The sequence below is a fragment of the Aulostomus chinensis genome, chromosome 19 (assembly GCF_037954235.1).
Source record: "Aulostomus chinensis isolate RoL2024-O1b breed Wild chromosome 19, RoL_Achi_v1.0, whole genome shotgun sequence".
NCBI lineage: Eukaryota > Metazoa > Chordata > Actinopteri > Syngnathiformes > Aulostomidae > Aulostomus > Aulostomus chinensis.
In genome coordinates, this window is record NC_141338.1 from 22,151,797 (window position 1) to 22,174,952 (window position 23,156).

General features: G+C 44.1%; 1 protein-coding gene across 3 annotated transcripts; it reads right to left on the reverse strand.

Annotated features, from left to right (window-relative positions):
• Positions 1 to 1,839: 1,839 nt before the first annotated feature.
• On the reverse strand, positions 1,840 to 22,826 carry ajm1 (apical junction component 1 homolog). Of its 3 annotated transcripts, none has more exons than XM_086188507.1 (2): positions 22,623 to 22,826; positions 1,840 to 7,553 (listed from the first exon to the last, which is right to left on the reverse strand). In XM_086188507.1, the coding sequence occupies exon 2, from the start codon at positions 7,497 to 7,499 to the stop codon at positions 4,221 to 4,223; it is 3,279 nt and encodes a 1,092-aa protein (XP_086044633.1). In that variant the 5' UTR covers positions 7,500 to 7,553; positions 22,623 to 22,826; the 3' UTR covers positions 1,840 to 4,220. The 3 variants fall into 3 exon arrangements, with proteins under 3 accessions (XP_086044633.1, XP_086044634.1, XP_086044635.1); XM_086188508.1 differs by lacking the exon at positions 22,623 to 22,826 and adding an exon at positions 22,159 to 22,209; XM_086188509.1 differs by lacking the exon at positions 22,623 to 22,826 and adding an exon at positions 15,124 to 15,250.
• Between the last annotated feature and the right edge of the window lie 330 nt (positions 22,827 to 23,156).

The window sequence follows — 23,156 nt, forward strand, 5'->3', positions numbered from 1 at the left end:
GATTACTGCAATTCCCTCCTATCAGGCTGCACCAGTAGGTCCCTAAAGACTCTCCAGCTGGTCCAGAACGCTGCTGCGTGTTGACTAGAACTGGTAGCAGAGACCAGGTCTCTCCTGGACTGCTTCTCTGCATGGCTCCCTGTCAAATTCAGAACAGAATTCAAAATTCTCCTATTACCATCAAAGTCCTCAACAGTCAGGCTCCTTCATCCCTGACAGAGCTCCTAGTTCCCTATGATCCAGCTGGAACCCTTCACTCCCAGGATGCAGGGTTCCTGGTGGTTCCTAGAGTTTCTAAAAGTAGACTGGGAGCCAGAGCCTTCAGCTATCAGGCTCCCCTCCTGTGGAACCGTCTCCCAGTTTTGGTCCGGGATGCAGACACCCTCTCAACCTTTAAGAGCAGACTAAAGACCTTCCTTGTTGATCAGGCTTATAGTCAGGACTGCTTAGGCTGGCCCTTAGATCTGCTGTTATAGGCTTAGACTGCTGGGGGATCTCCCATGGTGCACTGGGCTTCTCTCTACTCCTCTCTGTCCTCCTATATGTGTCATACATAAATCATACTCATACGTATTACTAACTCATCTTCTTCTCTGGAGCCTTCGGGCTCCCCTCATCCCAGATCCCGGGTGCAGCTGGAGGAGGCTGCAGACCTGAAGAGGCTCCAGCTGCCACCTGTAGCTCCACCTGCTCACGTCCCTGTCTGTCCATCAGTCTCTTCCCTTCTCCCTCTCGCTTTATCTCTGTCCCTCTCTTTCCTTCTGTATATCTGTCTTCCTCCATTATCTGTCTTTGTCTCTGTCCGTCAGTCTCTCCTCCTTTCTCTCTCTCTTTATCTCTGTCCCACTCTTTCCTTCTGTATATCTGTCTTCCTCCATTATCTGTCTTTGTCTCTGCCCCGCTCTCCTGCTCTCTTTCCCCCCAACCGGTCAAAGCAGAAGGCCGTCCCCACTGATCCTGGGTCTGCTCGATGATCCTGCCTGTTAAAAGGAAGGTTTTCGTCGCCGCTGTTGCAGGATGTGCTGCTGATGGAGAATTGTTGGGTGGAGGTTCATTGAAGGAGTTTGGTACTGGACCTGCTCTACTTGGAAAGAGTCATGAGAGAACTTTGTTGTGATTTGGCGCTATAGAAATAAAATTGACTTGTATTGACAAAGAGGATGAGGATGTTATTAACAGTACTACAGGTAAGATAAAAGGTGTTTTGAACTTTAAAGGGAGTTTCTTCTCACCACCATCACTGAGTGCTTGCTATTGTGGGAATGTTGGATCTCCATCCACTTCATCCATTATCCTGTTAAGGGTTGCAGTGGGGGGGGGGGGGGGGGCTGGAGCCAGTTCATCGCAGGGCCAACACATAGAGACAACCATTCACACTCACAGTCATAGTTACAGTCAATTTAGAGAATTCAATCAGCTGAGTCCACATTTGCATGTCTTTGGACTGTGGGATGAAGCCGGAGTACCAGAGAGAACCGACACAGGAACAGGGAGAAGGATGAAGTAAACATTAACATTGCAGTCAGCTCAAACTCTCATGGGTCTGTTGCTCCTGGATTCCACATGGGTCCAGCTATCAAATAGCATCATGGACCCTATTCAGCTCCTGCCATTGACCCACAGGAGCTGCATGGGGCCGCCACAGAAGACGATGCTGGTCACTGATGGTGGGCGGAGTCACAAGGCTTTATACGGTGCTCATGGTTACACTGCAACTCCACATATGTATATTTATTCATTTAGAATATTAATGATATTGAGTTAAAGCAGATATCGTGAAACTGAACAAGACAGACTGATGTCATGGTGGAACTTTAATGGTAAAGTAGGCAGCAGCAGTCAGAGTTCCCACTCCATTTATTAGATATGGTTTATAAATAGACACACCCAGACACATGTTGAAAGTATAAAAAATACAAGAGTACTGGATCTTCTAGACATTTTAGTGAGGTCTCTTCTTCATCACTTTTGACAAGTTATTTCAACTCGAATTGCTGACAAAAACTTTTTTCTTACATAGAGTCATAGTCTTCACTTGCACAAGTTCATTCATCAAGCAAGTCACTAACTTCAATTTCATGTTAAATGAGATCAGAGGATAGAAAACAGAATCACATGCAGCTGGCAAAGTTTCACTGACTCTTTACAGTACATAATGTCAGCCACACAGGAGGAACTCAGTGAAACAGATCTATTAATACACATGTGCTTCAAGTTTCATTGCACTTCGTCTTAAAAACTCTTATAATTTCATGGGGGTGGGGGTGGAAGAAAGGAGTAATGTTTCGGGAGGAAACAGCTTATTCAACCTTTGACTCTGAGCTGCTCTGTCATACCTTCCAGACCAGAGACCCTTTTTAATTTGTTTGGATGTTAGCATTTCAAACACACAATAAATTCTTTAATTGTTTTTAACTCAACTGTGGGTTTAAAGTCATCATCAGTGCACTGTCAGGAAACGTGGGATTGAGGGAGCTATGACAAAATCAAAACCAAGCATGTTGATGCACTGTATCTTAAAAAAGAAGGAGGCAACATGGCTAAGAACATCGATCAATGTTTCATGTTGTGTTCAGACCAAATGTGAAGCAAATTTTTCCCGTGAACTGACCTGAACTTGTGTGACTGACTGATCAGTGTTGAGATTCTTCACTGAATCAGGACTTAAAGACAAATTTACCAACGCCAGTCTGATCCTATCGTCACATCTCAGTTCAAGCTTGCTGTTTCTGGAGAATGACGGAGAGTGAGTGAGGTGTGTGTGCCTCTAGGTGATGTTACGGAACCACATACGAGTCTATTTGGTTTCCCAACTTTTTTTGTTCGGCAGTAATGTGGTTGATGACTGAAAGACAGAAACATGGAGGCTTCATAGCAGTAAGGCCCTGTTCCTCTTTTTTTCTGAATGGTAAAGGCGAATATTCATTTGGATGTCAAAACATGTTTGTAAGGCAAAAATTCACTTTGCGTGTGGTGTGAGCACAACATAAAGGTTTAATTATCTAAAGTAAAAAAAGTAGAATATAAATCACACATGTAGTAAACCTAGTGCAGCACAAATACACAACTAATGTCTTCTTCAAGCATTAATGGACCGTACATCTACTGTGCCACATCTGGCACACCTTGTTCTAAGAACTCCTGCTGCTATTTCATATATTTTCATTTGTAAATATATCTAAAAAATACAACTTATCAACTTTAGCATTATAGGAAATTGCATGACGTCTTGGTCTTATGCCAAGTTTTATTTTTATCGTTGATAACTCACTATTCACAGTGTTTCAAACTGAACAGTACAGACCCACACCTACTGTGTAGTTGGTAACTGGTATATTTGAATATTCATAGTGGAGGAAGCTTTCAAATCCAGTATCACTCCCGTAATTCTGTAGAGCAGAATTATCTGTCTTCAAAGTACACCTTCAGATTCAGTTAAAAGGAAAACATTAACTTTCTGTATATTACTCCTACCCTAAGCCACAATAAGACTTTGTGCCTCTATTTTTTTGTATTTTTTGTCACACATATATCAGCACAAATTTGTCACATTTCACTGTTTCCTTCTGATGAAGATCTACGTTGCCATCAACAATTGTTTCATATTTCTCAATTTTGACAAAATCTGTGTATATAATATAATATAATATAATATAATATAATATAATATAATATAATATAATATAATATAGTGAAAGAACTCCCTACAGAAATGTGATATTCATGAAGCAACTTTGCATAGGAAGTATATTTGTAGCTAAGAAAATAATGTATAATATTTTCTGCATGATATACCATTAAAAGTCACGTATGAAAAATAGTCATGTACTAACTGAAACTGAACTTCATTTAAACAAGTTTCATAGTACATACAGTAGTATTTAAAATTTGGAAAAAACTCTAAATACCAGAATCTGAGGTTAGCCCTACTACAGAGATTCTGTTATAACAGTAAATGGCCAAGATAGAGATAAATTACTTGTGGTGGATAAAAATTATATCCTTGTTACAAAGAATAAAATAAATAATGTACTTGTACTTGTTCTGCACCTGACAGGAAATATTCTGATAAAGAATAATACTGACCAAGCCGACATGAATATATATCATTTTGATAACAAAATACGTATCTACAAATGTTTGTAATTGGATTAATATATAAATATGTGTAACAATATATATGTATTTCTATACATATATATTTACAGCAAGAGGTGCATTTAAATAATGTCATCAAGGAGATGTGGAGTCCCGACCCAGTCCAAAGTCCTGGGCTCGGACGCAGCCATAATCATGCACATGAACTGTTTACCGGTCCTCTTGTCAATAGGATAAATAGTTGTTGGTGTGAACCTTCTGTTACTCTCTACAAATTCACACAGCTGCTGATACACCTGGGGATACTCGTGGCGTAAGAAAACTCCTCGAATCCTTAACTCCCGTTGTATATTGATGAAACAGATTTCCCTGGCCTTCCTGCCCTCCTCGCCCTCTTTGTCGATGTCTGCTGTTCCTGGCGGTGGGGTGAGGATCAGTGTTTCCATGTCACCCTCTTTCTTGTGGACCTTTCTCTCAGGGCTGAAGGAAGCCAGTGCCACCTTTGCATATTTTCTGACAGTTGGTGCCTGGTTCCTTGGTGATGGCCCTTCTGGCAGTTGCTCACCAACAGCAATGGATACATTCAAGATGAAACATTCATTTGGATCATACTCTTTCCCAGCTTCCTGCAGCTCCTTACAGTACTCCCCTAAGTTGTCCCTAAAGCTCTCCAGCTCTCTGAGGGACAGGTATGTTGGTGACATGGGTAAACTATTCAGGCCATACTGCAGAAAGTTACTGGACGACGCTGGATTTGGAAAACCAAGGAAGAGAACTCCTCTGCCTCGAGACAGGTAGCCAACTTTGGCAATACGGGAGAAGGCTTTGTGGACTTCAACAGTCTCCCGGCAGTGTTTGATGATATGACGACATGAGCTGCCAATTCTTCCGTACACACAGCTTTCTTTATGAATGTCCCAGTCCTCCCTGCGACAGTTGCGAGAGCAGTAGTACGTGTAGCAGCTGTGGCAGGATTTAAAATACAGGCAAGCATTGAACAGAGTCTCTGTCCTACGGCATTTGTTGTTAGAACACATCATTGTATCATCCTCATCTGGGCTCTGATCTGGCGAGCACTCATCTGCGCTCTTCATTGCGTCACTGGTAACATCCATATCTTGAAAAGCATCAGGATTCATTCTTATTGAGGTTGGCTGCTTGTCAAGAGGAGCTGGTTCTTCTGTACCGGCCATGGAGCTCTTCCTGGACAGAGATACTGCTTCTTCCTCATCAATCAGCTTCTTCAGCTGATCCAGGATGTCTTCACTTGCCCTCCTACTGGGAGGCTTGTAGTCCGTCACAAGATCTGCCAACAGCTCATCAAGTTGTTCAAGGCTTTGTTGTAGTGACGCATTATCGTGTGTCTTCTCTTTGGTTGATCTTTCAAAGTCATGTTGACACAATTCTGGACCTTCAGTGCTTCTGGAATCAAGAATGTCCCAACTGGCAGACCGTCCTTCAGCCTTACTAAGGTTCCCAGTTCGAATGTCATTATCAGTGATTGTAATCTCGGGGGTGACGAACCAGAGTTTACTGGTAGTGCTCTTTGATGTCTCTGTTGGGCTTTTGTCAATCAGAGAGTTATCAGACATTGATAAGGCTGCATAACGCCTGGGTGAAGTGGAGAGATTGACTACCACTGGTTGCGGTTTCTCACCTGTGACCCCAGCAGCCTTCCTGGATTCAAGAAGGTCATCATAGCTCTGACCACGCTGAACAGGAAGAGGTTGTTCCCTCTCTACGCGAGAGTTGAGAATGTTGTCCCAGGACCTTGAGTAAGATTTAGAATCTGTGCCGATTCTTTGTGGTTCTACACATGGGTTGGCATACCAGGATGTTAACACAGGCTCTTGTCGACCTCTGGTTGGAGTAACTTGGGATACGTAAGAAACAGGATTGGTGGAGTAGCCTGAAGCATCTGAACCATACCAGTCATCTGATTGTGCCTGAATGACTCTAGCATGCTTTCGTCCCTCTGTGTAATATGCCCTTGATGGAATATGGTGCTCTGGTGGCATGGCATACATGTCACTGGAGTAATAAAACCTTGGTGGAGCGGTCTGGATTTGATAAGTCCTGGGATCATCCCCATAGAATATCCTTGTTGGAGGTGTCTGTATGATGTATGGCCCTGGCTCACTTGCTGTGTATGGTTTTGGATAGCCGGGCTGAACCGAGTATGGATAGGGCTCCATCTCAGGATAATAAGCTCTTGTAGCAACAGCATGCACCATTCGAGTCCTTGGATCTTGCACATATTGCACTTTGGGAGTATATGCCTGCCCTGGTGTGTAACGTTGATCGGGAAAGTAAGAACTTGGTTGAGGAGGAGCTGTGGTGACATATCTCCCTGGGTCATCTGCATAAAAGAACTTGGTTGGCACATTAGGACTGGAATGAGCTCTGCGTTCCCTTCCGTAGTAATCACCTGATGAAGGCATTCTTTGCAAAGGAATCTCCATGGGTTGTATGTAGGTATTTGGCATGCTGCGGGAGTACTGATAAGCTTGTCTACTCTCTGTACCTAATGAATCAGTTGGAGTTGGTGTCCTAGAGTAGGAGAAATGGCGCGGCACAGTCAGGCTCCTACTCCCCCCACTGTGGTGCCTCTGCCAGGGTATGTCCATGTGAGGAGTAGGCTGACTGTGCCCAGAGTCATGTAATGCTGCATCATCAGGTTTGATGTCCACCCGACATCTGACATGAGGGCTGGTTGCAGGTTTATCCAGCCCTACATCCTCAGAATTATCACCAACATAGTGAGTAGGATATCTACTGCTGTCTGTCATTTGAGGCTGCAACTTAATGGGATGTACTTCATGCATGTGAGCCCTAGTTGCTGCATAGGAGGACTCCCTACGTGGTGATATTTCAGGTCTCCAGCGAGAGTCTCTTGGAGCCCTTTGGGACTCCCTGCCCTTCCTTCCTGAAGAAGAGGAACCTTCAATGGACACCGGGGTGAGACTGGTCTGTACCCGAGGGGCACTTTTTGACCTGGTCCGTCGTTTTTGTTCAGGGACAACTACCTCACTGCCCATTTCGGCAGCCATTGGCTGAGGAGTTAGCCTATGGCTGAAAATGTCTGGAGCAGAGAAGCGATACCTCTGCTGGCGGCCAAGGGCATTCCAGGCAGCGTCTGGGTGGTTTGCATGCCTATCAGCCTTCCTGTATGGGGACTCCATTGAATATTTGTGAGATTTTGGGTACTCTAATGACTTATAGTCAAAGGTACGACAGTGCCTCTTATTGACTTTGCTTTTACTGTCCTCCAGTTTGCTGCAATTTAAAGAATTACATTGTTTGGAGAGTTGCAAGGACTTGTGGTGTGAAGAAATGGGAATGACTTTTATATCTCGATGCACAGTTGATACCAGTATGTCAGGTGGGCCTGTGCGTGTCATCTTAGAAGGATTCCTCTAGTTTCCCCCATTAAGTTGCTTGAATGTTGATGTTGTCTGGGGAAGGAAATAAAGAATTTCAGTTAGTGACGAGCTCAAACGACTGTGCGTGGAGTTACTTACTACAAGAGTAGCCTGAGACTTAACACTGGCAGAAGCAATAAAACATCAAGTTGATCCAACCTTGCAGAGCTGCAGACGGGGGAATACTAATGCTTGTATGTTGAGTTGCGTTGATCTCTGGTTTCACCCATTTAAGAGCTTAAAGCATTACTTTATGAAAAAAAGTTTAATTTGCCTTTCAGCTCAGTTAGGTGAGTTGAAATAACATTTAAGCTGCTTAATTTTCCAGTAGGTCTGTTAGCTTCAAGCTAATATTTTGTGGCTGCCATTTTCTGATTTCTCACCATGAGTTCATGTGAGAGGGGCTTATTTTCAAGATGCTTAACTGTAAGTAATTAAAAGTCAATTCCCATTTTTTGGGGTGACACTTTAAACTGGTTAGATTACATGGCAAATGGCTGAACAAGCACCTGTCTGACCCAGTTTTGCAAATCAAAAGGTGGCCTCCATCAGCAAACTCTGCTGACGCACAGCACTAAATCCAAATTGTAGCATTAGTAATATGCTATATGACAACGTGATTAATGATAAAAACATCAAATCAGTGATTTTGGCTGTATTTACACGGAAAATTATCACTCAGGGAAGTTCTGAGCAACAGAGTTAGTTTTTTTTCCTGTCAGCAACCATTTGGATGGTCCTGCTGCATCTCACAGTGACTCAGCAAATGCTCACTGGCTGACTGAATGACCATGTTGTTATCTGATTGAAACACAACATGCAGACTAGCTGTTATTTAGGCTGTATATACAGTATATGTGAACTGATCACACAGAGGGAATCTTTCAAAGGCGTAGCTCATTCACATCTGTGTCGGCTGCTGTGTAGACTGAGAATGTTGCTCTGCCTTGCTACCATAAATCAGCTGAACAGAATGGGAAGCTCCAAGATGGTTCTAGAGACTCTTCAGTGGAGCGTCCCAACAGTGACAAGTTGTCACCAATGTTGAATCCGTTTACAACAGCTGAGGCCAGGCTGAAAAACCTCTTTCTATGGTGGATTCGTCTCTTTCATTTTAGGCCCAGATGCTCTGTAGCTTTTATACCTAAGGTCAGAGGTCAAACTGCTCTTTGGAGAGTTTACTGAGTGTGCAGTTGGAAGAGGACAGATTCAAGTTAGGGATCTTTCACAGCAAAATGTCACCTTTTTGTTCAACTCAAAACTCCCCCACTACCTCACATTTTAATATCATCATGCATTCCAGTGCACCCTTCTTGTCAGTCTGCAACAATCTGAAGCTTCTTTCCCACTGGACACAGGACCTGCTAATACCCGCTGACATCTGGCTTCTGTCTGCAGTGGGACCAAGTTTAAATGTCAGTCACTTCCGGTTGGTAGACACCAGTATTTATCGGCTGTGATCGGCATTGATGATAACCACAAACATGGAGGACTGAAACTTCGTCACCTCCACCTAACGTCTGTGACACTATGCCGTCTCATTTTTAAGATCTTTTAAGAAGATTCTCTTTTAAAATCAATCATAAACTCAAACCCAAATGTTTCTATGCGCAGTTAAAAGTGTTCGGTGGCTGTAAACAACTTGTTTTTGCACTCTGGCTGTGTTGTGTTTCTGACATACCTTCATAATAAATGTGAGAGTTTCAGGATTTAGCCTTGCCCAGTGAGCAGGCACACAGCTTGGCTTCGCCAACATTTACAGTGGCGTTATTTCACACTTCCAGTTGCTTCTCATTATAAACCACAGCTTGTCATAGTGATAAGGTCAGCCTCAAGCAGCAATTGATTATTGATTATTTAAGAGAGCTGCTGCCATTACTGTGTGAAATGTCTGACCTTTGTGGTAGCATCACACTCTTGTTAGAGAGGTGCATGACTCTTACGTACCTTGACCCCTTCTAGTGTGGACGTGCTAATGTGAAGCAGTCAGGGAGAAACTGACTGGAAGAGCTGAGAAACCTGAAGTTGTTACGTTTGAGTGACTGTAGGTCTTTCTCTGACTAAGATCGAACTGTGCATGCCTCAGCTTCAGCCCACAGCTCCCAGCCTACAAGCATCCTCCAGGACAGCGGACTGACCCTAGAAGGCAGTGTTGCACAGTCTGCTGGAAACTGGCAGATGTTTTGCGTTGGTGCTAATAGATTAGATCAGTTCAGAAAGCTGAGACAATCTCCGTTATTGTTGTACTACCCCTGAGAACAGAGGTAGATGGCTGAGTGCAGTGAAACTCTTCAGGGTAGCAGGCATGCATGACAATAGCTTGGTGAGAATATCCAACATCTGGTCAGTTACACAGGAAGCTCGTCACTATTGCTACACCTCTGTTCAGTCCCAGTTTATCCAAGTACATTTTAAAACTGTCCGACAAAGAAACAATCACTCAGCATGGCTGCAGCCAGACACAAAACCAATGCACTAATCTAACAAACAGAAATAACAGTTTTAAGACAACCCGATGTCACTAAATTTAAAGTTATTTGCTGTCTGTTACTTAAAACAGACAGTTGTTAATGAACACACATGTTCTTAATAGAAATAAAAGAGCAGTATTGCAAAGATCTTGCGGAACAATTAAAGCACGAAGAGTGCAGCCTGCGTGCCCAGCGAAGAGAAGAAGCTGACCCAGATCGAGCAACTGGTCTAGCAAATGCTTTGACTTGAGCAGACGGAGGATGATGATGGTGTTGACATGGCTGATGTCTTCTCAATTCCTGCGGCAACTGCAGCCATGTGGACATTCACGGCGAGCTGTCTCAGTGACTTGTAAATGCAAGTTTGGATATCCGCATTTACATAAGAGATTGTATCATCAAGATGTGTGCACCCTCTGGCGACTTCATTAGTTTCATTGTGCTCCTCTGTACATAAGTGGCAAAAATATTAGAAACACAGCAGATGTTTAAATCATACGTGCTAAAATGTATTTAACTAAAAAAAAAAACGACTGAATATATTTTGAGTCAGAGTTTTGAAGGGTCAAACTGAAGTGACCAGTTATGAACAGCAGTGTAGATAATAAAAGTTCAAGCCAAATGTCCAGCACAGCTGTCAGAGAGCAGCAGAGAGAAGCTCGTACTCATATTTAATGACCTCCACCACACACGTTATCGGTGCATCACAGTTAAGCTGGTGGACGTTTCCCAACGATCCTTGTTCCTCCTGTGTAACCTCAACCTTACACGTCTTCCTCATATATGTCTTAGAGACAGAGACACACAGACTAGAGACAAACTGCCTCCAGACAGGTTCAATTCTGCATCAACCTCATTGACACGTTTAAGGTTAGAATTTAAAAACAGAAAGAAATAACAAAAGTATGAACATTCCAAAGCATATGGAGTTAGATTATGAAATCATTTTGCACCATCCATCCATCCATCGTCATCTTCCGCTTATTCCTTACTAGTAAGGGTCACATGGGGGTGGAGCCTATCCCAGCATCTACAGGTGAGAGGCAGGGTTCACCCTGGACAGGTCACCAGTCCATCACAGGGCCAACATACAGAGACGAACAACCATTCACACTCACATTCATACCTACGGTCAATTTAGAGTCTGGATTAACCTGGTCCCCTCTTGATGTCTTTGGACTGTGGAGGAAGCTGGAGTACCAGAGAGAACCCAGCAGGAACAGGGAGAACATGGAGACTCACACAGAAAGATCCTGTGCCAGAGCCAGGACTGGAACCCGGAACCTTCTTACAGTGAGGCGACAGTGCTGACCACTGCACCACCATGCAGCCCATCATTTTACACATTTTCAATAATTATTGGTTTAATTTCAGAGCATCAGTCAATGTATTTTCTATGTAACCCATCTAAGATAGAGCACACCATGAAGGATCACAGATACTTGTAATACTAGATATTCCCAGTTAAGAACTACTATTACTACTACTACTACTACTACTGCACTTCACCTTCCCTGATTCTTTAATAATGGCCCCAAAGCCCAACAACAAGACTACTTTCACTGTTCTGCTGTCTGTGTTCTGAAGGCCAATATGTAAAAAGGAACCAAAAGAAAGAAAAGAAAAGAAAAGAAAAGAAAAGCATTGGGATGACAGGGTTGAAAATAGTGTGTCTGTTTTTAGGCTGGGCCTTGATTGGCTGGAGCCATTCAGCTTCTGATCTCTGAGAGTTACTCTGCTTCCACAGCAGCTTGCAGACATTTCCGCGGCTGTACATGACACCGGTGACAGCTGGATGCCACAGCAACTCCCGCTGCTTCTTCCATCCTGAGTCAGGCGTGTTACAAGATGCAGCGTCGCAGACTCCATTTTAATTGGCCGCTCTGATGAACAGTCACAGATCACTGAGTGTCTGTTGTGTTGTTCAGTTGTTTAACAGTAGCTACTTTCCAGAGGGAGGTTGAAGGTCACGCGACTAAAACAGCTGATGTAGGTCAATACGAAGGCATGAGGAAGGACTTCCTACTAACTGTAGTTATTGCCTCAGTGCACATCCTGCTTTGGCTTTTATTGCACTTGAAGGTGGAGTCAGTGATTGTAATCCAATACACTTTTTCTCTGAACGTCTCCCTGGGGTGCGCTAGCTGTCTCCTCTGTGTGTGCTGCCTCATACACACCCACAGCTCAGTAAATGAAAGCAAACCAAGAGGCTCGCAGCTACAGGGGCGATCAGGCGCTAAGCTTCAGAGCTGCAGGGTGACACCAGATAACTACCACGGTTACAACATTTCACAAGCTGACTTCACATTCTATGCTGGAACATCCTCCAGCACAGTGTGTGGCACACACAAGTGCTGTGACAGTGTGATTCTATTGTAAAAACTGGAGCTGCTACTATAACGACAGCCGCCATCATGTGAATCAACAACAACAACAAACTAAAACAGAACTGTACAAAACCATCACAATAGAATCTCTGTGCTTCCATGATCCTGAAGATAGAACCATCAGTCTGGTAGAGTCAGAGGAGCTGATCATGGCTGCCATGAACACTGTACTGAACACAGAGTACCACGCTGAGTATCACACTGAGTACCATGCTGAGTACCACACTGAGTACCATGCTGAGTATCACACTGTGTATCACACTGAGTACCATGCTGAGTACCACGCTGAGTACCATGCTGAGTACCATACTGAGTACCATGCTGAGTACCATACTGAGTACCATGCTGAGTATCACACTGAGTACCATGCTGAGTACCACGCTGAGTACCATGCTGAGTACCACGCTGAGTACCATGCTGAGTATCACACAGAGTACCATGCTGAGTACCACGCTGAGTACCATGCTGAGTATCACACTGAGTACCATGCTGAGTACCACACTGAGTACCATGCTGAGTACCACACTGAGTACCATGCTGAGTATCACACTGTGTATCACACTGAGTACCATGCTGAGTACCACGCTGAGTACCATGCTGAGTATCACACTGTGTATCACACTGAGTACCATGCTGAGTATCACACTGAGTACCATGCTGAGTACCATACTGAGTACCATGCTGAGTACCACACTGTGTCAATTGCACGCTGAGTAACCTGCTTGACTTCTGCTCTGAACCATTGCTTATTGTATAGCAGTTAACACACTTGCTCTACTCGTGTTTGGCATGTTTCACCCTTGTTCACCTGTGTGATGTCATTCCTTGTGATCATGTTGGCTCCGCCCACAAATAACAATGAAACTGTGACCCTTAACTATCCACCTTCATAAAATCACCTTGTGTTTGAATGTAAGCAGAAACATAAACCAGCCGGGTGATTGGGATCACTCACACTCACACAGAGCACACGGCAGTCACTCGGTACTACTGGTACTATCCTTCTTTACACTCTCTTGTATTGCTGATATTTATTATTTGCACACTGAGTATTACACCAAAGTACTATCTCAGACTACTGCCCTTGTATACTGAACCTGAGTACTGCTCCACTGTATCACACCTCAGAATTAAACCTGAGTACTAACCTTCAGTGCACGTGAGCATTACACTTGAATATCACACTAAAGAATTACGCCTAAATATTACACCTGAGTATTATATCTGAATACGTCATCTGAGTATTACACCTGAGTATTATATCTGAATACGTCATCTGAGTATTACACCTGAGTATTATATCTGAATACGTCATCTGAGTATTACACCTGAGTATTATATCTGAATACGTCATCTGAGTATTACACCTGAGTAGTTAGCTGAGTACTTCATCTGAGAAGTACACCTGAGTACTTAAGTATTACACGAGTACTTCACCTGAGTAATACACCGGGGTACTACACCTTATTATTACAACTGAGTACTTCACCTGAGTATTACACCTGAGTAATACACCTTAGTACTTAACCTGAGTATTACACCTGAGTAATACACCTTAGTACTTAACCTGAGTATTACACCTGAGTAATACACCTTAGTACTTAACCTGAGTATTACACCTGAGCACTTCAGCTGAGTACTCGAGGCTTTCTGAACTCATCATGCAGTTGTAGTGGTGGTGTTGTCTCTCTGTCTCATCTCTCATCAGATGTGTCCCTGGTCTTTTCTCTTCGGTTCTTATAAAAGTGCCATGATCAGTCCCAGCTGACGAACGTGGACACTCAGAGTTGCTGTGCAGGTCAGCGAACCCGATTGTTATTGTTGCTGTCATGATGGTGCCTGTCTGTGCCTTTGGGGGGTGGGGCTCCTGAAGGGAAGCATGAGTATTTGTCTCTCCTTCAGTCCAACTTCTAAATATACTAGTCAGCTGGGGACTGGAGGGGACCTGCTACTCATGTCCATCCTCTAGTCAGTCACACCCCAGTACGCCCAGTAAGACCTGGGGTGTGAGGATATCTCTTCTCCAGAGGAAATGAAGCGGTTTTACTTCTGGTCAGTGAGCATAGTGAGCAGTGTTTGATGATGCATTGTGGGTATTTTCGATGGGGCTTCACTGCACTAGAGGCATTTAATAGCTCCCAGAGCAGAACTAATCCCCCCCATCAACCTTCACTCACCCCTCCCAATGACAACAAAAGAAAACGAGTTATTACTCTACAGCAGCTGAAAATATAAAAATCTCTTCATGTGACAACTGAAATCAAGACAGTTACACAGCAACAACTGCTGCTTTCACACAGTAGCGACGCAGGATGATGGACATTTGCCGATGTTTTACAACTGATTGGCCAATAACTTTAGTGTTGATATAAAAACAATAAAATATCCATATTTTGTTTATACTGTTAAGAACTAGAATTGAATTTGAAAGAGTGGGGTTTTATTTATCAACAAAATATTTGGAAAAGCCCATAAATGTAGTTGCAGTTTGTGATGAGGCAACAATGAAGACACCAATGGGGTTTTGCTGGGTTGATGTTAATACCAGCCACTGCTCTGACGCACATACAGGTGATGTCTGCCGATGGCGTGCTGACAGTCATCACAGCTGGTTCTGGATCAACTCCAAAATTTAACTGATTGTTCCTACCACCTAAGCTCTGTTGTTCTATGCTCCAAATCCGTCCTCAACCTCTTCTGTTCTTCAGTTGTGATCACATGACCTCCTTATGGAAGGTAACACACCTGAAAGCCTGCTGGCGCCGTCATCCCCAGCAGGACCAGAGGATCTCCACTGCCTCAAGATTGATTCCCGGATGAAACATATCTGGTACTGCGAACAACACACCAAGTACCGGAACCAGTAGATCCATAGATGTGCCGGTCGTGATCCAAGCTGGTGCACAGGAGCAGGCGGAGCTGCAACCCTCTCAGATGACCAGGTGACTGACAAAAAAAAATTGTCAGTCTCCGTGTCCAGATGATAAGATATTTAAAGACCTTCTAAGAAATTATAGCCAGAATTTTTCACTATTCAATCAATGATTAAATAAATTGGAGCCATGTTCTTAAGCCAGGGAATAAAAGGGTATAATAGATGGTGCATCCATCATCACTCTGAACGACTCATCGCCTCACCACCACCCCCACCCCCTGACCTCAGGGCCATTTTGCCTCTTAGCTCATCTTCTTAATTCTATCTCAGTACATTCACTGTCGCTCACGAGAGAGAGCTGTCTTGTCTCAGGCTGTTTCTCTGGTGAGCTATGGAAACTCATTTCAGTGTCCTTGCCGTCTACGTCAACCCTAAACACAAATGTTGTCATGCTCCTGAGGGAGATCCACTACGACCTGACCTCTAGCCTAAGACAACCCAACCTCTCTAACCTGCTACCAACACAACTTCCAGTTACTCTCAAAATTGCTACCAAGTGTTTTGTCCCAGCCTCACTCCAGCCATCATCAGACAGTAATCTCCCAGGCTCGGTCGGACAGGTCAGTGTGCCAGCGTGGTGCTGAGGCACTGGAGGAGCGTCTGCTCACTGTGGATTTAGATTTTGTAGATCCTGTTTTATTTTGAAAATCTTATCTCCTGTGTTTTTAAGCACTTGACACTTCCTGTCTGTCATTTTCCTGCCTTTTTTGAGTCACCTGTGTGTTGTCAGTGTTTCGGTCTCCGTCTGCCTCAGTTCTGCTCCTGTCAGCTCCTTCCCTGCTCTCGTGACCTCTAACCTGTTTCTCATTGTGGAATTTGTCGAATTCGTGTTTAAGTTCAATGTCTTGTGTCAGTCTTTTTTTGGCGTGTATTGTTTCCTGCCGCAAAAAGACTTGGCGCCGATGACCAACAAAAACAGGTACTCAGGTCAGTGGTGCGGTATTATTCCTGCTATTTAAGTGTTCAGACAGAAAGCGCCACCTATAGGTAGCACGAATATTAAAAAAAAAAAATCCATAATGTTCCCATGTAAAAGATATTTATGGTGTCCTTCGCCTAAGGGGGCGTCGTGGATTCCTGCTGATGGTTTGTGTCGAGAGCTGAGCTCAGATATTCTGATAACAGGGTAAACCAATATACATGACACATTTATTGAATAACTAAAGCGAACCCTCCCAGCAGAGATTAGAAGAGTATTGTGTCTCCTCCAGCGTTGTAAAGTCATTGAGGATTTAAATCTCTGGCAGATGATTCCCTTTTTATGTGATATATTGAAGTATTACAGTTCTTAAACTATTTCCTTTAGAGCTTACAGAGGCTCCTTTTAGTCTTCATGAATATTCCTGTGTGTAGTAACGCTACACAGCTGTTACAAACCAAGCAGGACCCAAGCAGCACTCCAGGAGAAATATAATTAAGTAAGCTTTATTTTCATCTACTCCTTTAAACAGACTCAGCAGAAAACTCTTCACTTCACCAACTTACTAAATGTTATTGTAATATTCATTAGCTGCACCTGAAAACGATACTTTGGTTGAATTCATGTTTTCCCCGAAACCCACCTGTGATTAATTGAGAGGTAAATGACAGCTTACTGCACCAAGCGCCTGACTTAGACTCTGATTATGCATCCGTCTGGATCATGTGACTGGCTGGGACACCCCCCAGGCACTGGCATTTCACAGGGACTCAACAGGGCCAGTGTGTCTCCCAGAGTGATACTGCATGACAATGTTCTGATTGAAGTTATTGAAGTGCTATAAGCAGTTTTATCTTTTTACAAACATGTCCCTCATTCATTCACTCAGATTATAACCTCAGTGACATTAACTGTAGTCCACAATCTACAACACATCTGCCAAAGATGAGAGCGCCGAAGTACAACACAGATTAATAAGCACACACAGAGTCCCCCTCGATTTACGATGATGAGATTTGAAAGCATGCGTGACCTCAGCATCACCTCTGCTTGTACAATCGTCTCTCTGCTGTTGCTCATCTGCTTCGTCCTCACAGTAGTTTTACAAGACGATGGAGCTCAAAGTTTAGGTGAAATTAGGTGAAATGTCCTGAACAGGTTCAGGTAGACTGTACTGGAGGTTGGTATGATGGAGCAACTTGACACACCAGCAGGTATCAACTGCATGGAGTGATCAGAGTTCATGGCAGAAGCTGAGCTAAGAAACTCCCATGACTTCAGTACTATCACCAGATTAACGCCAGTGAAAACCACACGTATGGTGCTAAACACAAATGTGCATCAAGAAAATGTACTGCTTGCAATCAAGCAGGGTCAAGATGATGTCATAGAAAAAAGGACCTGTGAGTCAGTGAGCATTGTTGAACGTCTGCTCCTTTGTCTCTACAGCAGTGGAGTTTTGGCTCACTGGTCCTGAATGTCTGTGGTCTACTCAGTGTATTTTACTGCTTTATTCTACAGAATAAAACACCTCATCAGTTACTGCACTGGTAACTTAGCACCGCTAATAATTGCATTCAGGCTCCCAGCATCATCAGAGTGGTTCATTAGTGAAGATGATCTTGATGAACAGAGCTGACTTTCTGATTCAATCACCCACAATCACGTGGAACAATCCCATTGGCTGCTGGTGGAGGAACCAGGAGATGACCACTTCCTGTTAGATAGATAGATAGGACTTTATTGATCCCACAATGGGGAAATGTGTTGGACTATAAACACAGTTCAACCCTGACATGATCACTTCCTGTTGGACTATAAAACATCTCTCCCTGCAGTTCTCTGTTAAGGTGACACAGCTTGCAAAAGGTGACTCAAGATGGATGCAAGGATGAGAAAACTCGTCTCCCAAGTCACACCAGCACATGTGATCAGGGCTGGGTCTAAAAAAAATCGATTTCTCAGGTAATATCCATCTTCAACGGAAATTGGAATATGTGCTAATTCCTGTCTCTTCTGTGACACTAGAACCAAAACATGGCTGACACCGCCAACATCTGGCAAGATTCTGATTTTAAAAAATGACGACAGAGACAAGCATGACAAAAGCGTAGCAATGTGAAAGATCTTCAAACGAGAGGTCAGATATTGTGGAAATACAAAAACTCTATCTGTTAGCAGAGACGTCCAAGCTAAACCAAATCGTACTGGAGAACGTGGCAAACGCCCCACGAGTCTGTCTTGATGTTCCTATGTGAGGATTTACATACGCGTTGCTTAAAATGATGCCTTTCCACAACCTGTTAAGACACTCCAACCAGACTATGTGCTGACTTATCACAATCAAACAAGTGAAGTAGTTATCGGTGACACGCATGCACAAGTGTATGTGAACTGGCAGAGAGAGTCACCTTCACGGCTGGACATCAGCAGCAACTGATCCATACCTGACCATCACTTTGGGACACAAGTACAAAAAAAATCTCTTGTACAACCAAACCAAATTGAAACTGAAATATCTCTGAGTGAATCGATATTAAATCAGATCAGGAGATCAGTGGTGATACCAGCCCCAGTGCCCCGGGAGTCTGATGGGCTCGGATGTAGTAAAAGAGCACTGACACATTATTCTGAAGTACTTCTGCTTTGTTAGACACTGCAGTCTAATCAGGGCTGTAGCTTGAATTGGATCATCATGGGGGGGGGGGGGGGGGGGGGCCACAGTGCTTGACAGGACATAGTGTGGATGGCAACTACGCTGGTCCTGGTCGTGACAGTTGTGTGTAAAGAAAGGCCCGTATGGTCCAGCACTGAGGCTGGAGGGTCTGCATGTTCATCACCTCATCTATACCACCACATTCACCCATGGTTTGACCTGCTGCTCTTGCTGATGTGCCTCAAGATTCAGCTCCTCAGAGGGAGCGATGCTTCCTCACTGGTGGTAGGTTCCTCCTTGAAAATATCATTATCAATAAGTAGTTTATCTGTAAAACAGGAAACTTCTCCACCTTCCTAGCAAGTGTTTGCTGTTCCGTCTAAGTGGAGCAGCACTGCTCATCGATGAGGATACAGGGTTTTGTTTGCCCCTGAATCTGTAGGACCAGCCTCCTTCACTGAAGGATTCCATTACACTTGATGCCGGCTGGGGAGTCGTCTCTTCAATTCCATAAACGCTCTTCGGTTTCCTGTCTCCATTTGCAGGATTGCTTGATGACTTGTGAGGATATCGTGTCTTCTCTGCTACTGTACATAGGTCTTTGATTTTGTTGCTTCAGTGATAATGTTGGACCGAAAGCAGCAGCAGCCGCTGCCTCCATCTCATATGGACTTCTTAGTGTCATTACCAAGGACTGATGAGCTCAGAGCTGCTGAATCCACCTTTGCTGCAGAGAAAATCCCACACATCAGTCACATACAGCGTGACCTGCAGATTACACCTGTCTGCACATTGTATACACCAAAAATATACATAGACAAATATAAAACATTTGGTGTCATCACCACTTCTGCATGATGACATTATTCAGTCTGAATATGGAGACACTGGCACCTGCAGTGTGTCATGTGTGAGGGTGTGATATGGTGATATCCCTCGTTGCTCTCCACACCAACATTTTAAATAATCTATGTTCAGTGGTAGAGTGTGAGTAGCTTTCGGTAGGATAAATATCACATTAATGTACTCTAATGGAATTAGGACAATAATAACAGTGCGACTATTAATTAAGTACTTGATTGAAAGTAGACTAATCACCTATTTTTTCATAATCGATATATATATATATATGTATATATGTATATATATACATACATACATATACATATATGTATATATACATACATACATATATATACACATATACATATATGTATATATATACATATATATACATACATATATATATATATATATATATATATATATATATATATATATATATATATATATATATATATATATATATCTTTAAAAAAACAACTCCTCCATTAGTTTGGGTTTAACAGGTTAGAGGGCCGAAACCTTAAAGCCAAGTGCAGTTATGAGCAAGACCACCAGAAGGTGTGGGACCGAGATAATGTTGCCATGGAGACCAGGTTATGTGATAGTTATTTTGATTCATTTACGATGGAGGTTTCTACATGACAACTGTAATTTTAGTTGCCATAGAACGACAGACAGATTCAACAACAGCAGTACTTCAGGGCTGTTTGTAGTCCAACAGGAAGTGATCATGTCAGAGAAGAGCTGTGTTTGTAGTCAAAGAGGAACATCTCCTGGTTCCTCCACCAACAGGAAGTGGTCATCTCCTGGCTCCTCTACCAACAGGAAGTGGTCATCTCCTGGTTCCTCTACCAACAGGAAGTGGTCATCTCCTGGCTCCTCCACCAACAGGAAGTGGTCATCTCCTGGCTCCTCTACCAACAGGAAGTGGTCATCTCCTGGCTCCTCTACCAACAGGAAGTGGTCATCTCCTGGCTCCTCTACCAACAGGAAGTGGTCATCTCCATGGTTCCTCCACCAACAGGAAGTGGTCATCTCCTGGCTCCTCTACCAACAGGAAGTGGTCATCTCCTGGCTCCTCCACCAGCACCCAATGGGATTGTTCCATGTGATTGTGGGCGATTGAATCAGTAAATCAGCCCTTTCATCAAGATTGCCTTCACTAATGAACCACTCTGATGATGCTGGAAGCCTGAACGCAATCGTCAGCAGTGCTAAGATAATGTTAGCCTATGGAGGAACAACATGAGGTCACATGACTTCAAAGTCATCACAGCTAAACTTCAGCCTTCTTATTTCCCCCGATGACCTTTAATGACCTTGTTCAGCCACTTGTTAACAACTGCCATCCTGAAAACACAGAAACGCTTCAATATTCACGAGTGTGGCAATTACTGACGTTTTGTACCCCCTAGAACATCATGTTCAGGCTTACCACAGATCTGACTTCAGGCATTTAACTTAAACCCTGCCGACGTGGAGGAGAGGGACCTGGACTCCCTCCTTCCAGGTTTTACGGTTCTTTACCACAGAAACTGGACTAGCTGCTGTTCCTGGTGAAAGATTTGCATATTTGTGTTGAATTATGTGGAAACAGTCCATGATAAAGAAACACTCTCCAACACTGAAGTGACGCGTTGGTGATGTGCTCGGAGGAAACACACGCTGGTGATCTGCCGCTACTCAGGGGTGTCTTAGCAGTTAGCACGACGGTCCTTTCTACTAAAACATACGTGAGTGCAAATGTTAAAATGCAAGTTTATGCTGATAGTAATTGGATTAAAACCCACAGTTGTAGCTCACTAGTTGATATGTTTGGCGGTGTCTTTGGGGTGGGGGTGGGGTGTGTGGCGGGGGCTATGGGGGGGGTAGGACTGCAGTTGCAGTCTTCATCAGCTGCTCCTCATTCTCACCTCACATCCATCTGAACCAACCAGCAGAGGCTGTGTTGCTTACAGTCATTTGTCCTGTCAAATAGGCAATATATGATTGATAGTTCAGCAAGAGACAATCGGGGGTCGAAGTGGATGAAGATGAAGTTATAAGTATTTTACCAGTCAGAGTTAACTGTTGCACATCTATCTATCTATCCATCTATCCATCTATCTATCTGTCTATCTATCTATCTATCTATCTATCTATCATCTATCTATCTGTCTATCTATCTATCTATCATCTATCCATCTATCTATCTATCATCTATCTATCTATCTATCATCTATCATCCATCTATCTATCTATCTATCTATCTATCTATCATCTATCTATCCATCCATCCATCCATCTATCTGAGAGCCCAGTAGCTCCTGCACAACTCTGCCGCACCTGGCTAAGCTACTCAGCCGGTTTCCTCCTTACAGAACCACAACCAACCATGCAATCTGTGTAACGCTGCAACAGTGCAGTGCCGAGGTTCGGTCTTACTTGGTCGGAATTGAACTGAGGTCGCGGAGCCTCGGTTAGTCCAAGTGACCGTCGCAAAGATGCGCTGAGCTAGCGAACGCTGCGTCGTTTAACCTGCCTGCCGCCGCTGCTCCAGTCCGTCCTGCTGAGGATGATGTCAGTGCTTGAGGACAGGAACACGCTGGTCCAGACCCAGCCGGGCAGCGAACCACTGCACCGGACAGTAACGAGCAGAGTGAAATAAGCGTCCGCATCCTCCACACACACACGCTGAGCGAGCTGAGGACAGCGAATCTGATTTTGCAGCATGCGCGCGCGAAACACACACACACGCACGCACGCACGCACGCACGCACACACACTCCTAAAATCAGGACGCTTCCATCTGTGACCGTCGCAGCGGTGTCAGATGGAGCAAAAGTGGATCTGGGCGGTATCAGTGATCGATGTGAGCGGTGCGGGGCGCAGCTCGATCGGTATCTTACCGCATCAGTCCGGAGTCCCAATCTGAGCTCGTCCATGTTCGTCGGGGATGTGAGACTACGAGGCAGTGCTATAGTGGTTCCCAATGACGACATCGGACATGTACAAAAAGGTGCAGACCACCGTGCTTCCCCTCCTCCTCCTCGCGAGCTGTGGGCCTACATCGTTGGTGGATTGCTGCGCAACCTCGCTGCACCATCCGCATCTCTGTAGCTGCAAGCACAACCCTCCTCCCCCTCGCCCCCCCACCCCTCCCTTTCCACTGATCCTGCAGCAGCGGCAGCATCAGGCTTTCTACCTCCCTCAAGAATGACTGGATCGTCTCCATCTGTTTGTAACATATTCCCATCGAGGACAGTTGCTGCTACATGCGAGCTCGCAGCTGTTCCGCTCACTGACCGACTGACTGTCCGCGACCTTTAGCTCCGGGCCCTCAGCAACCTGCTGTTGGCATCCGACAGCAGTCTATAGCTCACTAGATATGAATGCCTCTTGGATAACTATAAGAAGCTTTACGTCTACAAATTACAATCAGC

Bases quoted from the DNA above. Each gene is read 5' to 3' on its own strand.
- ajm1 (XM_086188507.1), bottom strand. From the start codon at position 7,499: ATGACACGCACAGGCCCACCTGACATACTGGTATCAACTGTGCATCGA.